At 47.2% G+C, this 13,821-nt stretch overlaps 1 protein-coding gene across 1 annotated transcript in view; it reads right to left on the reverse strand.

The window, feature by feature from the left end:
• Positions 1-13,560, reverse strand: part of TMCC3 (transmembrane and coiled-coil domain family 3) — a 285,879-nt gene extending 272,319 nt beyond the window's left edge. The window contains exon 1 of the mRNA XM_055394538.2: positions 13,446-13,560. Within this exon, the coding sequence (XP_055250513.1) occupies positions 13,446-13,454 (9 nt within the window). The 5' untranslated portion in view covers positions 13,455-13,560. The remainder of the gene's footprint in view (positions 1-13,445) is intronic.
• Positions 13,561-13,821: the final 261 nt, after the last annotated feature.

Genomic DNA, 13,821 nt, shown 5'->3' on the forward strand with positions numbered 1-13,821 from the left:
ACTTCACTTTCACTTTCACATATTGGAGAAGGAAATGGCAACCCACTCCAGTGTTCTTGCCTGGAGAATCCCAGGGATGGGGGAGCCTGGTGGGCTTCCGTCTATGGGGTCACACAGAGTCGGACACGACTAAAGTGACTTAGCAGCAGCAGCAGCAACTGTCGTGTTAAGTAGGCATTACTTTTATTCCTATTTTACATGTCAGGTAAGGGAGTCAAAGAGAGGTTAAGTGACATGCACACACTGTTCAATGGCAGTCGGGTCCACCCCCAGCAATCTGGCTTCTAAATATGTGCTATATTTATGTATCTATATATTTACATAGATACCTCCCCAACACTATGCTGCTTCACCTAACAAAGGTAAAGACATTTGTATCAGCTGATCCGGAAATTTATCACACAGATCTACTCATATGAAATCATGCATGTATAAACGTATTCAGCATAGCTGATAGTAGCAAGGTACCACGTGAGGCCATAAAAAGGACAGGTAGCTCTACAAACACCAATCTTGTGTACACAGAAAAAAGCAAAGTGCATTTATATGTTAGCATTATATGCTAACATTTACATTTGTGTGTAAAAAAGTGGGGGGAGTGTGAATATACATCTGCTGTGTCTCTGCACAGACTATTTCTGAAAGTAGACAAGAAATGGGTTTAACCTCAGTCATTTCTAGGGGAGGTGAAGCAGCTGGTTGAGCAGCAGAGTAGGAGGAACAATGTTCACTGTAACCTTCTTATCTTTTGAATTTTATGTAAATGCATCACTTATTAATTGTAACTTTAAAGCTGTTACAAACATGAAGGGAGATGACCCATGCCTGGCACAAAGAAGCCATCAATAAGTAGTAACTACCATTGTCGTTATTTTTCCACAACTGATTTCTAACTCTTTTTTTCAAACTTTAAACTTTTTCTTTTTTTTGGAAGAAATAGAATGGTGTTTTTATTCTCAGCTGGCGGAAATGGGAACACAGTATGCTCCTGCCTCAAGAACTATACCCCTAAGGCAAGTGCTCGCAGTCAGGAGTCTGTGATGAGGAAGCAAAGGTGATAGGACCTTGATTTCTTCCTCTTGCATTGTTTCAAAGACAGTCATAAACTGGCGTCAGTAACCCAGTAACTGCATTTGGCAGTTTGGTGGCTCTGAGGCCTTCTTTCTGACATGTAACTACGAGGGGAAGGGTGTTGTAAAGGTAAACACCAGATGCTGCTGCTGCTAAGTCACTTCAGTCGTGTCCGACTCTGTGTGACCCCATAGACGGAAGCCCACCAGGCTCCCCCATCCCTGGGATTCTCCAGGCAAGAACACTGGAGTGGGTTGCCATTTCCTTCTCCAATGTGTGAAAGTGGAAAGTGAAAAGTGAAAGTGAAGTCGCTCAGTCGCCTCCGACCCTTAGCGACCCCACGGACTGCAGCCTACCAGGCTCCTCCATCCATGGGATTTTCTAGGCAATAGTACTGGAGTGGCTTGCCATTGCCTTCTCCGAAACACCAGATAGGGGATGTATTTAGCATGGAGTCAAGTGAAATGTAGCTCCTGCAGAGTTAAGACGGCAGAAAAACAAACTTAGTTACAAACCTGCAGAATTAGGAGCACTCTTATCCTTTTCCATCAGAGGGCAGAAAGACTGAAAACCACAGTCACAGAACTAGCCAATCTGACCACATGGACCACAGCCTTGTCTAACTCAGTGAAACTATGAGACATGCCGTGTAGGGTCACCCAAGACGGATTGGTCATGGTGGAGAGATCTGACAAAATGTGGTCTACTGGAGAAGGGAATGGCAAACTACTTCAGTATTCTTGCCTTGAGAACCCCATGAACAGTATCAAAAGGCAAAATGATAGGACACTGAAAGATGAACTCCCCAGGTCGGTAGGTGCCCAATATGCTACTAGAGATCAGTGGAAAAATAACTCCAGAAAGAATGAAGGGATGGAGCCAAAGCAAAAACAATACCCAGTTGTGGATGTGACTGGTGATGGAAGTAAAGTCCGATGCTGTAAAGAGCAACACCACACAGGAACCTGGAATGTTAGGTCCATGAACCAGGGCAAATTGGAAGTGGTCAAATTTCCACTGATGGCAAGAGTGAACATCGATATTTTAGGACTCAACAAACTAAAATGGACTGAAATGGGTGAATTTAACTCAGATGACCATTATATCTACTACTGTGGGCAAGAAGCCCTTAGAAAAAATGGAGTAGTCATCATAGTCAACAAAATAGTCCGAAATGCAGCACTTTCAGACTTTTTTTGATGCAATCTCAAAAACGACAGAATGATCTCTGTTCGTTTCCAAGGCAAATCATTCAATATCACAGTAATCCAAGTTTATGCCCAGACCAGTAATGCTGAAGAAGCTGAAATTGAACAGTTCTATGAAGACCTAAAAGACCTTCTAAAACTAAAACCCAAAAAAGATGTCTTTTTCATTTTAGGGGACTGGAATGCAAAAGTAGGAAGTCAAGAAACACCTGGAGTAACAGACAAATTTGGCCTTGTGTCGGGAGCCAGCATGAGAGACCCCACCCATGACAGGTCTTGGCTCGAGGAGCTGGCATGCAAGACTGTCCAGACCTCCGGGGATTTCTCGGGGCCACCCCATCATCTACTGCCGGGCCTCTGTCTTTTCTTCTTCTGATGCTTGGTAGTCCTCTATGCTTTCTAAAAATTCTTCTGACTCCAGCTCAAATATCCCCCTTGAAACCTTTGCATGGCAGCGATACAGTCCCTGGGGGTGCATGGGACCCTATAAACAGGCCAGGGATGAGGAAAATATTTTTACACAGAACATCCTATCCCTCCTGGCCCTGTTGGGGTTATAAATGTCAATTTAGAATTTGGAATGCTCACAACTGCACAAAGCGCCCCTGGCATAAAACTAAGTCTGCTAACAATAGGCCTAAACACTCCATAAGCAAAAATAGATACAGAGCCCCTCACGAGTTTAGAAGGGCCCCTTAGGGTGAGATCTGGAGGGAGCTCATGAGACCCTTGGCCTTCAGGGTCACATACCAGTGCTTGCTGCTATGTCTCCCTGCCCCCTGTCTATGGTGTGCCTGGGAGTACACTAGAAGTCAACATAGAGATGAAGGTAGATAACAAAATGAATAAGCATATAGTATGGAACAACAGACTGGTTCCAAATAGGAAAAGGTGTACGTCAAGGTTGTATACTGTCACCCTGCTTATTTAACTTCTATGCAGAGTACATCATGAGGAACGCCGGGCTGGAAGAAGCACAAGCTGGAATCAAGATTGCTGGGAGAAATATCAATAACCTCAGATATGCAGATGACACCACCCTTATGGCAGAAAGTGAAGAGGAACTCAAAAGCCTCTTGATGAAAGTGAAAGAGGAGAGTGAAAAGGTTGGCTTGAAGCTCAACATTCAGAAAACAAAGATCATGGCATCTGATCCCATCACTTCATGGGAAATAGACGGAAAAACAGTGGAAACAGTGTCAGACTTTGTTTTTTTGGGCTCCAAAATCACTGCAGATGCTGATTGCAGCCAGGAAATTAAAAGACGCTTGCTCCTTGGAAGGAAAGTTATGACCAACCTTGATAGTATATTAAAAAGCAGAGACATTACTTTGCCAACCAAGGTCCGTCTAGTCAAGGCAATGGTTTTTCCCATGGTCATGTATGGATGTGAGAGTTGGACTGTGAAGAAGGCTGATCGCCAAAGAATCGATGCTTTTGAACTGTGGTGTTGGAGAAGACTCTTGAGAGTCCCTTATACTGCAAGGAGATCCAACCAGTCCATTCTAAAGGAGATCAATCCTGGATGTTCATTGGAGGGACTGATGCTAAAGCTGAAACTGCAATACTTTGGCCACCTCATGCGACGAGTTGACTCACTGGAAAAGACTCTGATGCTGGGAAAGGTTGGGGGCGGGAGGAGAAGGGGACGACGGAGAATGAGATGGCTGGATGGCATCACCGACTCTGTGGACATGAGTTTGAGTGTACTCTGGGAGTTGGTGATGGACAGGGAGGCCTGGCGTGCTGTGATTCATGGGGTCGCGGAGAGTCGGACACGACTGAGCGACTGAACTGAACTGAACTGAACTGATTAGTGTGGAAAATTGTCTCTGCAGATGTATGGGGGTAGGGCCCAAAATCAGATACCATGCTACGATCTTATCAAGACAATCCCTCCTCCCGTTTTAGAATTATTGGTTTTAGGGTATATAAGCAATGATGTGAAGGAAATAAAGTAGTCTTGATTCTACACCCAACCAAGACTCGACTTGCTTTCTTTTCTTCGCCAACGCCGTTCATCCTGAGGGTATCCCTGGACTCTGCCGAGGCGGGACACCAGCAGCCTTGCAGTACAGAATAGAGCAGGGCAAAGGCTCATAGAGTTTTGCGAAGAGAATGCACTGGTCATAGCAAACACCCTCTTCCAACAACACAAGAGAAGACTCTACACATGGACATCACCAGATGGTCAACACTGAAATCAGATTGATTATATTCTTTGCAGCCAAAGATGGAGAAGCTCTATACAGTCAGCAAAAACAAGACCTGGAGCTGACTGTGGCTCAGATCATGAACTTCCTATTGCTAAATTCAGACTTAAATTGAAGAAAGGAGGGAAAACCTCTAGACCATTCAAGTATGACCTAAATCAAATCCCTTACAATTATACAGTGGAAGTGACAAATAGATTCAAGGGATTAGATCTGATAGACAGAGTCCCTGAAGAACTATGGATGGAGGTTCGTGACATTCTACAGGAGACAGGGATCAAGACCATCCCCAAGAAAAAGAAATGAAAAAAGCAAAATGGCTGTCTGTGGAAACCTTACAAATAGCTGTGAAAAGAAGCAAAGCAAAAAGCAAAGGAGAAAAGGAAAGATATAAGCATCTGAATGCAGAGTTCCAAAGAACAGCAAGGAGAGATAAGAAAGCCTTCCTCAGTGATCAATGCAAAGAAATAGAGGAAAATAATAGAATGGGAAAGACTAGAGATCTCTTCAAGAAAATTAGAGATATCAAGGGAACATTTCATGCCAAAATGGGCTCAATAAAGGACAGAAATGGTAGGGACCTAAGAGAAGCAGAAGATAAGAAGAGGTGGCAAGAATACACAGAAGAACTATACAAAAAAGATCTTCACGACCAAGATAGTCACAATGGTATGATCACTCATCTAGAGCCAGACATCCTGGAATGAGAAGTCAAGTGGGCCTTAGGAAGCATAACTATGAACAAAGCTGGCGGAGGTGATGGAATTCCAGTTGAGCTATTTCAAATCCTAAAAGAAGATGCTGTGGAAGTGCTGCACTCAATATGTCAGCAAATTTGGAAAACTCAGCAGTGGCCACAGGACTGGAAAAGGTCAGTTTTCATTCCAATCCCAAAGAAAGACAATGCCAAAGAATGCTCAAACTACCACACAATTGCACTCATCTCACATGCTAGCAAAGTAATGCTCAAAATTCTCCAAGCCAGGCTTCAGCAATTCGTGAACCGTGAACTTCCAGATGTTCAAGCTGGTTTTAGAAAAGGCAGAGGAACCAGAGATCAAATTGCCAACATCCACTGGATCATAGAAAAAGCAAGAGAGTTCCAGAAAAACATCTATTTCTGCTTCATTGACTATGCCAAAGCCTTTGACTGTATGGATCACAATAAACTGTGGAACATTCTGAAAGAGATGGGAATACCAGACCACCTGACCTGCCTCTTGAGAAACCTGTATGCAGGTCAGGAAGCAACAGTTAGAACTGGACATGGAACAACAGGCTGGTTCCAAATAGGAAAAGGAGTGCATCAAGGCTGTTTATTGTCACCCTGCTTGTTTAACTTATATGCAGAGTACATCATGAGGAACGCTGGGCTGGAGGAAGCATAAGCTAGAATCAAGACTGCCAGGAGAAGTATCAATAACCTCAGATATGCAGATGTCACCACCCTTATGGCAGAAAGTGAAGAAGAACTAAAGAGCCTCTTGATGAAAGTGAAAGAGGAGAGTGGCAAAGTTGGCTTAAAGCTCAACATTCAGAAAACTAAGATCATGACATCTGGTCCCATCACTTCATGGCAAATAGATGGGGAAACAGTGGAAACAGTGTCAAACTTTATTTTTTCAGGCTCCAAAATCACTGCAGATGGTGATTGCAGCCATGAAATATAAGACGCTAACTCCTTGGAAGGGAAGTTTTGACCAACCTAGACAGCATATACAAAAGAAGAGACATTACTTTGCCAACCAAGGTCCGTCTAGTCAAGGCTATGGTTTTTCCAGTGGTCATGTATGGATGTGAGAGTTGGAGTATAAAGAAAGCTGAGTGCCGAAGAATTGATGCTTTTGAAGTGTGGTGTCGGAGAAGACAATTGAGAGTCCCTTGGACTGCAAGGAGATCCAACCAGTCCATCCTAAAGGAAATCAGCCCTGAATATACATTGGAAGGACTGATGCTAAAGCTGAAACTCCAATACTTTGGCCACCTGATAAGAAGAACTGACTCACTGGAAAAGACAATGATGCTGGGAAAGATTGAAGGCGGGAGAAGGGGACAACAGAGGATGAGATGGTTGGATGGCATCACCAACACAATGGACATGGGTTTGAGTAAACTCTGGGAGTTGGTGATGGACAGGAAGGCTTGGCGTGCTGCAGTCCATGGAGTCACAAAGAGTCGGACATGACTGAACTGAACTCACCACAGGGAGTGTTTGGGGTGGCTGCAGACAAATAAAGGCCAGGTGGCAGGCATTCCCCTTTCTCGGGCCTGCTGACTCACATTGAAGGGCTGCAATCGCTGGTCCCTGTCTAAGGTCTTTCCTTCTTGGCCATGGATGACCATTGGCCTCCTGGAATTTAGGCTCCAGGTCCTGCTTCAAAGTTATTTATAAGTGATTCACCACTGCCTCCTCCATCTTCCATCACCCCCGACTACTCCAAACTTTAAACTTTCTATTTTTTACAGTAACAATAACCCTATATGCGAGATGGCAAAAGAGACACAGATGTATAGAACAGTCTTTTGGACTCTGGGATAAAGCAAGGCTGGGATGATCTGAGAGAATAGCACTGAAACATGTACATGATCATATGTGAAACAGATCGCCAGTCCAGGTTCGATGCATGAGACAGGGTGCTCAGGGCTGGTGCACTGGGATGACCCAGAGGGATGGGATAGGGAGGGAGGTGGGACGGGGGTTTAGGATGGGGAACACATGTACACCCGGGGCGGATTCATGTCAGTGTATGACAAAACCACTACAATATTGTGAAGTAATTAGCGTCCAATTAAAATAAATAAATTTAAAAAATAAACTTCCTGTTTTGTATTGGGGTATGGCCAATTAACAACGTTGTCATAGTTTCAGGTGAACAGCAAAGGGACCCAGCCATACACATACATGTATCTATTCTCCACCGAATACAAATAAGTTTTGAAAATAACTCTTGAAACCCTTGGCTCTCATAGGAAGGAGCTCATTCTGGATGCAAAATAGAGAACAAAATGTTAACCAGCTACATGAGGAGGTGAAAGAAGAATTGAGCAGGTGGCTTCTCTAGAGGTCACCTGAGGTTCAAAGCACCGGGCAGAGTGGCTTATGCACCATGCCAGCTTCTCCCTGGAGAAACCCAGTTACTGGGCATCTTCTGTGCCGCCATTCTGAACACCCTCATGCACTTTCCCTTTCAATGAAGAACACCAAGGAAAACAGTCACTGCTTTCCACGGTAATAGACTGTCTTCCCTCCCTCTGCATTTACTGATCTACAATGGCTAAATGGTCACCACATGCATCTTCCAAACGCGAAAGTATCTCTTCAGGACCAGAAAAAGCCTGAGACAGGAGCAGGCAGTTTGCAGGCAACAGAGTAGCCTGGTAAGAGCAGGGTTTCAGGGTCAGGCAAGCCCAGGTCCAATCCCAGCTCCAACACTTAGCTGGGTGGCCTAGAGCAACATACTCAACATTCCTGAGCTTGTGACTGCATCTGTAGAATGGTCACAAGAGTTACTGTTTTGCAGGGCTCTTGTAATATGTGTACCACAGTAGACGTTCACTGAACACTCACTATTTTCATAATCACTGGGGCGTTTTAAACAAGGCCCAACCACCTTTTCTCTCTCTCTCTCTCTCTCGCTCTCACACACACACATTCACACAGTTAGCAACCTTAAATGTACATGAGGATTCCTATCCCTTCCTTCCTCCCACATCAGCAACTTCAGTTGACTTTACCTCCAAAATACCTCCCCCGGCTCCATCACTCCTGCACTCAAAGGTGGTCTCCCTCTACCACTACCATTCTCATCCCATAATCCATTCTACACACATAGCCAAACTGATCTTCAAACAAGTAAAGCAGGCTGCATCATTCTACTCCTCTCGTTAAAATTCTCTAAAGAGCATTCCTCTAACCAACAAGGACCTACTGTACAGCACAGGGAACTCTGCTCAATGTGATGTGTCGGCCTGGATGGGAAGGGAGTTTGGAGGAGAATGGATGCATGTATATGTATGGCTGAGTCCCGTCACTGTTCACCTCAAACTAGCACAACACTGATAATCAACTATACCCCAATACAAAATCAAAACCTTAATAAAGTGAAAAAAACAAACAAAGAGCATCCCTCTGCATTTAGGCCTAAATCCAAATTTCTTACCAAATTTCTTCATTCCACTCTCCTCACCCCTTACACACCCTACTCTGCCTCAATTCTGGTATCTTCTCTCCGTTTTGCACACAGGCCGTGTCTGCTCCTATCTCAGGACCTTTGCATTCGATGTTCTTCAGTCTATAGCACTTTCCTCAAAGCTTCGCATAGCTGACTTCCTTTCCTGTGTAATTCACAGTTCAAATGTCGACTCCTTAGAAACATCTTCCCTGCCCACACAAAGTAAAATGGCTTCACTCCTGGATTCTCTTTCCATTCTGTAACAGAACAAACCCAACTCCATATTGACCTATTCCTTTAGCTCTAACCTTTGAGCTCTGTTGCCTGAGCTTAAGTCATGGAGGGTCTCCATCCGTTTGTAAAGGAATATTGCCTATAGCCTGAAATACACAGGACAGTCCATTCCCAAGGCTCTGACCTTTAAAAGTATAACACTTTCCCATCCATATAGAGACAAAAAGTTGCAGAATAGAGAATAACCTTGGTCTTGTTGAAGATTTATGGGAACATTATGACCAGACCCTCTTGAACAGCTGCAAGAACAAGGGATTCTGGCACCAAGGAGTTTGCAACAATCAGCCACACCCCCTCCCGTTTTAGTATAAAAGCAGCCAGAATTCTAACTTAGGTAACATGGTTTTGGGGGGACATTAGTCCACCATCTTCTCAGTCTGCTGGCTTTCCAAATAAAGTTGCTATTCCTTGCCTCAACAACTCATCTCTTACTTTATTGGCCTGTGCTTTATTGGCAGTACAAGCTTCAGTTCAGTTCAGTTGCTCAGTCGTGTCCGACTCTTTGCGGCCGCATGAACCACAGCACGCCAGGCCTCCCTGTCCATCACCAACTCCCAGAGTCTACCCAAACCCATGTCCATCAAGTCGGTGATACCATCCAACCATCTCACCCTCTGTCGTCCCCTTCTCCTCCTGCCCTCAGTCTTTCCCAGCATCAGGATCTTTTCAAATGAGTCAGCTCTTCGCATCAGGTGGCCAAAGTACTGGAGTTTCAGCTTCAACATCAGTCCTTCCAATGAACACCCAGGACTGATCTCCTTTAGGATGGACTGGTTGGCTCTCCTTGAAGTCCAAGGGACTCTCCAGAGTCTTCTCCAACACCACAGTTCAAAAGCACCAGTTCTTCAGTGCTCTGCTTTCTTTATAATCCAGCTTTCACATCCATACATGACCACTGGAAAAACCATAGCCTTGACTAGACGGACCTTGGTTGGCAAAGTAATGTCTCTTCTTTTGTATATGCTGTCTAGGTTGGTCAAAACTTCCCTTCCAAGGAGTAAGCGTCTTATATTTCATGGCTGCAATCAGCATCTGCAGTGATTTTGAGCCCAAAAAAATAAAGTCTGACACTGTTTCCACTGTTTCCCCATCTATTTGCCATGAAGTGATGGGACCAGATGCCATGATCTTAGTTTTCTGAATGTTGAGCTTTAAGCCAACTTTGCCACTCTCCTCTTTCACTTTCATCAAGAGGCTCTTTAGTTCTTCTTCACTTTCTGCCATAAGGGTGGTGACATCTGCATAACTGAGGTTATTGATACTTCTCCTGGCAATCTTGATTCTAGCTTATGCTTCCTCCAGCCCAGCATTTCTCATGATGTACTCTGCATATAAGTTAAACAAGCAGGGTGACAATAAACAGCCTTGACGCACTCCTTTTCCTATTTGGAACCAGCCTGTTGTTCCATGTCCAGTTCTAACTGTTGCTTCCTGACCTGCATACAGATTTCTCAACAGGCAGGTCCCATCTCTTTAAGAATTTTCCACAGTTTATTGTGATCCACACAGTCAAAGGCTTTGGCATAGTCAATGAAGCAGAAATAGGTGTTTTTCTGGAACTCTCTTGCTTTTTCCATGATCCAGTGAATGTTGACAATCTGACTTCTGGTTCCTCTGTCTTTTCTAAAACAAGCTTGAACATCTGGAAGTTCACGGTTCATGTATTGCTGAAGCCTGGCTTGGAGAATTTTAAGCATTACTTTACAAGCAAGTGAGATGAGTGCAATTGTGCAGTAGTTTGAGCATTCTTTGGCATTGCCTTTCCTTGGGACTGGAATGAAAACTGATCTTTTCCAGTCCTGTGGCCACTGCTGAGTTTTCCAAATTTGCTGACATATTGAGTGCAGCACTTTCACAGCGTCATCTTTCAGGATTTGAAATAGCTCAACTGGCTTCAGCTGACAACAATTCCATTATCCTGCTTTATTTTGTTCATAGCACTCATCACTATGTAAAATTATTTGAATATTCGTTTACTTCTGTATCGTCTAATTTCTCAACCAGAATGTAGCCTCCAAGAAAACAAGGCCTTTAGCTATCATCTGCCCTCTGTACTCCTAGGGCTCAGAACAGGGCCCACACAGAGTGAGTGTTTAATACATATGCATTATGGTGGCGGTTCCCTGGTGGCTCAGATGGTAAACAATCTGCCTGCAATGCAGTAGATCTGGGTTCAAGTCCATGGAGAAGGGAATGGCTACACACTCCAGTATTCTTGCCTGGAGAATCTCACGGAGGGAAGAGCCTGGAGGGCTACAGTTCATGGGGTCACAAAGAGTCAGACACGAATGAGTGACACTAAAAGACACTAGCACTTTTCAGTACTTTATAGTGGTGGTGGTGGGTGTTTAAAATGCAAATTGCTGAGCTCCAGTCCTAAAAGTTCAAATATGAAAAGACTGAGGTTGAGACCAGAAATCTGCCATTCTAGCAAGCGTTCACCTCTCTCATCCTAAAGAAGGTAGTACGCAAATTTCATTTCAAAATACTTTTGTCAATGCCCTCCATCCTCAAATCTAGATTCTCCATCTAACACACCTTACCTAGTTCTACAGATCCCATCTCAGTTGCCTTCCTTAATAACCCTAGTGGCACTCAGGGTAAAAGGAGGTTACTGAATTTGGAGTTTAAACAAGTAACCCTGCCTGTTTCCATTTCTGCTGCTCTTCTGATGCCAGGTGTGTCAAACTAGCTGGCCAGCCCCGCTGGAATCCTGTTCGCCCCAGAAACACCTGAGCAGGTTTGGACTCACTCCAAAGGCAAGCCAGGTAAATTTCCATGTCAGCTCACTAATAGATTTTCCAGAGGCAGCTGAGGCCAATTCACACTTGCTCTACATAAACTCACTCTAAATACCACCCACCCCCACCAAACAGAAAACTTAACCTGGCACCACCTGCCAAAGGACAGGCCAGAGTTCCCTTTGAAACACTCTAACCCCTGAGAGGAAGAAATCTTTGAAAGGGTCACAGGTGACCAAATTAATAAGCACACACATAGGGCTTCCTAGGCAGCTCAAGTGGTAAAGAATCCGCCTCCCAATACAGGAGGCACAGGCAAGAGAAAGCGGGTTTGATACCTGGGTCAGGAAGATCCCTGGAGGAGGAAATGGCAACCCACTCCAGTATCCTTGTCTGGAAAAACCCATGGACGGAGGAGCCGGACGCACTCTCAAGAGTCAGAAAGGACTGATTGAACTCAACACACACACACACACCTTAGTCACAAGGCAACCCCAGAGAAGCTCAGAGGCTCTGGTGAATTATTCTGTTTTTCCCATTTCCTCTCTCAGCCTTGTCTCTTCAGAAAACACTCTGCTCTGGCACATAAACTGTGATGAGGGTTGGCCTTCAGGAGGTCTGGGAAAATGTCACGGTATCTACCTGGATCTCCTTGAATTTCCTCTACTCCCTCTCCGACTCTCTAAGTGCTGAGATCCTGCATTTGATTAAAGCAGCCTGGTCCCAAGGTTAAGATCCAAACAGCATATGGGGACTGATAACTCAGAAAATCACCAGTACTTCCATGTCAATCACCAACAACACTTCAATGTTAATCAGCTCCCGCAGACAGGCAAGATCAAACTGCGCAGGACATGTGAGCGTGCTTTGCAGGGCGGACAACAAGCATCACCAACCTTCAGACTTGGGGTGGAATAAACCCTGCAGTTCAGCCTGTGGATTGGAGTTTCCCCTCCAGGAGCTCTGGTGGAGGGGGAACGGTGTGAGCAAGACCCTCACACTCGCGGTTTTGGGAAGGAACCGCTGTAGAGGGCGCCCCCAGCCCCAACGCAGGTGCTGCGAGCCGGCCTCCGGGACTCCGCGCGGGTTCCCGTCGGTGGGCAGCGCCTGGCTAGCGGGAACGACCAGAGTTTACACTCCCTCGAGACCTCCAAACGCCAGAAGCAAGCGCATTTCTGGAGACGAGTGGTGACCACTACCTCCCCCAAACGCACGCACCCGCCGCGCGCAGTCACTCGCAGGACTCGGGCTGGGGCCCGCCGCTCCCGGCGTGTGCGCCAGGGGAGCCCGAACCGCGCCTGCCGGCAAAGTTTACGAGGCTCCGGAGGAGGGAGCGAGGCGCCGAGCTCAGAACGCAGCGGCGAGCCGAGCCGGCTTGGGGAGCGCGGGGGAAGGGGCTCTCCGCAAAACGGGGGGCGCAGGGTGCGGGAAGAGCCCACGTCGGCCTCGGGGAGGCGCGGACACAGAGCTCTCGACGTGTCCGCGCGGCCGCAGGCAACCGATGAACCCGATGCCCTCAGGCGAAGAGGGATCCCACGGCCCCCCGTGTACCCCCACGCCGACCGAAGGGCGCCCCGCTCCGCACGCCCAGGCTACGGCCGCGGCCCCGCGAGACCCGCCGTCCCCGCCCTCTGCCCTTCCAGCCCGGCTCCCCCGCGAGGCGCTGCCGTCGTCCCGGAGCGGGGCGGGAGGGACGCGCTCTCACGGCCCCCGGCCCCTCGCGCCTCCGAGGCGGGGCACACTCACCCTCCGCATGGTGCCGGGACGGTGCTGGCCGGGCTCGGCGGCGCGGGCGCCAGGCGACGGGGCGGGAGCGCCGCTCGGCCAGCAGGGAGGGCCGCGCTGCCTCCGCCGGCACACGCGTGCGCCGCGCCTGGCGAGCCGGCGGACCCGCGGGCCGGTCCGGGCCGGGGCGGGGCGGTGGCTTCCCGGCGGCTGGGTCCTCGGGTCCGCCCCCTCCCGCGTGCCCAGCTCAGGGACCTCCCGCTCCGGGGGCCTTCCTCCCCGGTCGCGGCGGCCCCACTTCCTCGCGCCGCTGCGAGGTCGCGCCCCACCGGGAGAGGAGCCGGTCCTCGCGGCCACCCCAGCGCTGGGAGACGGCTGGAGTTGAACGTGGGGACCC

The sequence above is a fragment of the Moschus berezovskii genome, chromosome 6, assembly GCF_049115385.1.
Source record: "Moschus berezovskii isolate FMDL1 chromosome 6, NW_MosBer_1.0, whole genome shotgun sequence".
In the NCBI taxonomy this organism is placed as follows: domain Eukaryota; kingdom Metazoa; phylum Chordata; class Mammalia; order Artiodactyla; family Moschidae; genus Moschus; species Moschus berezovskii.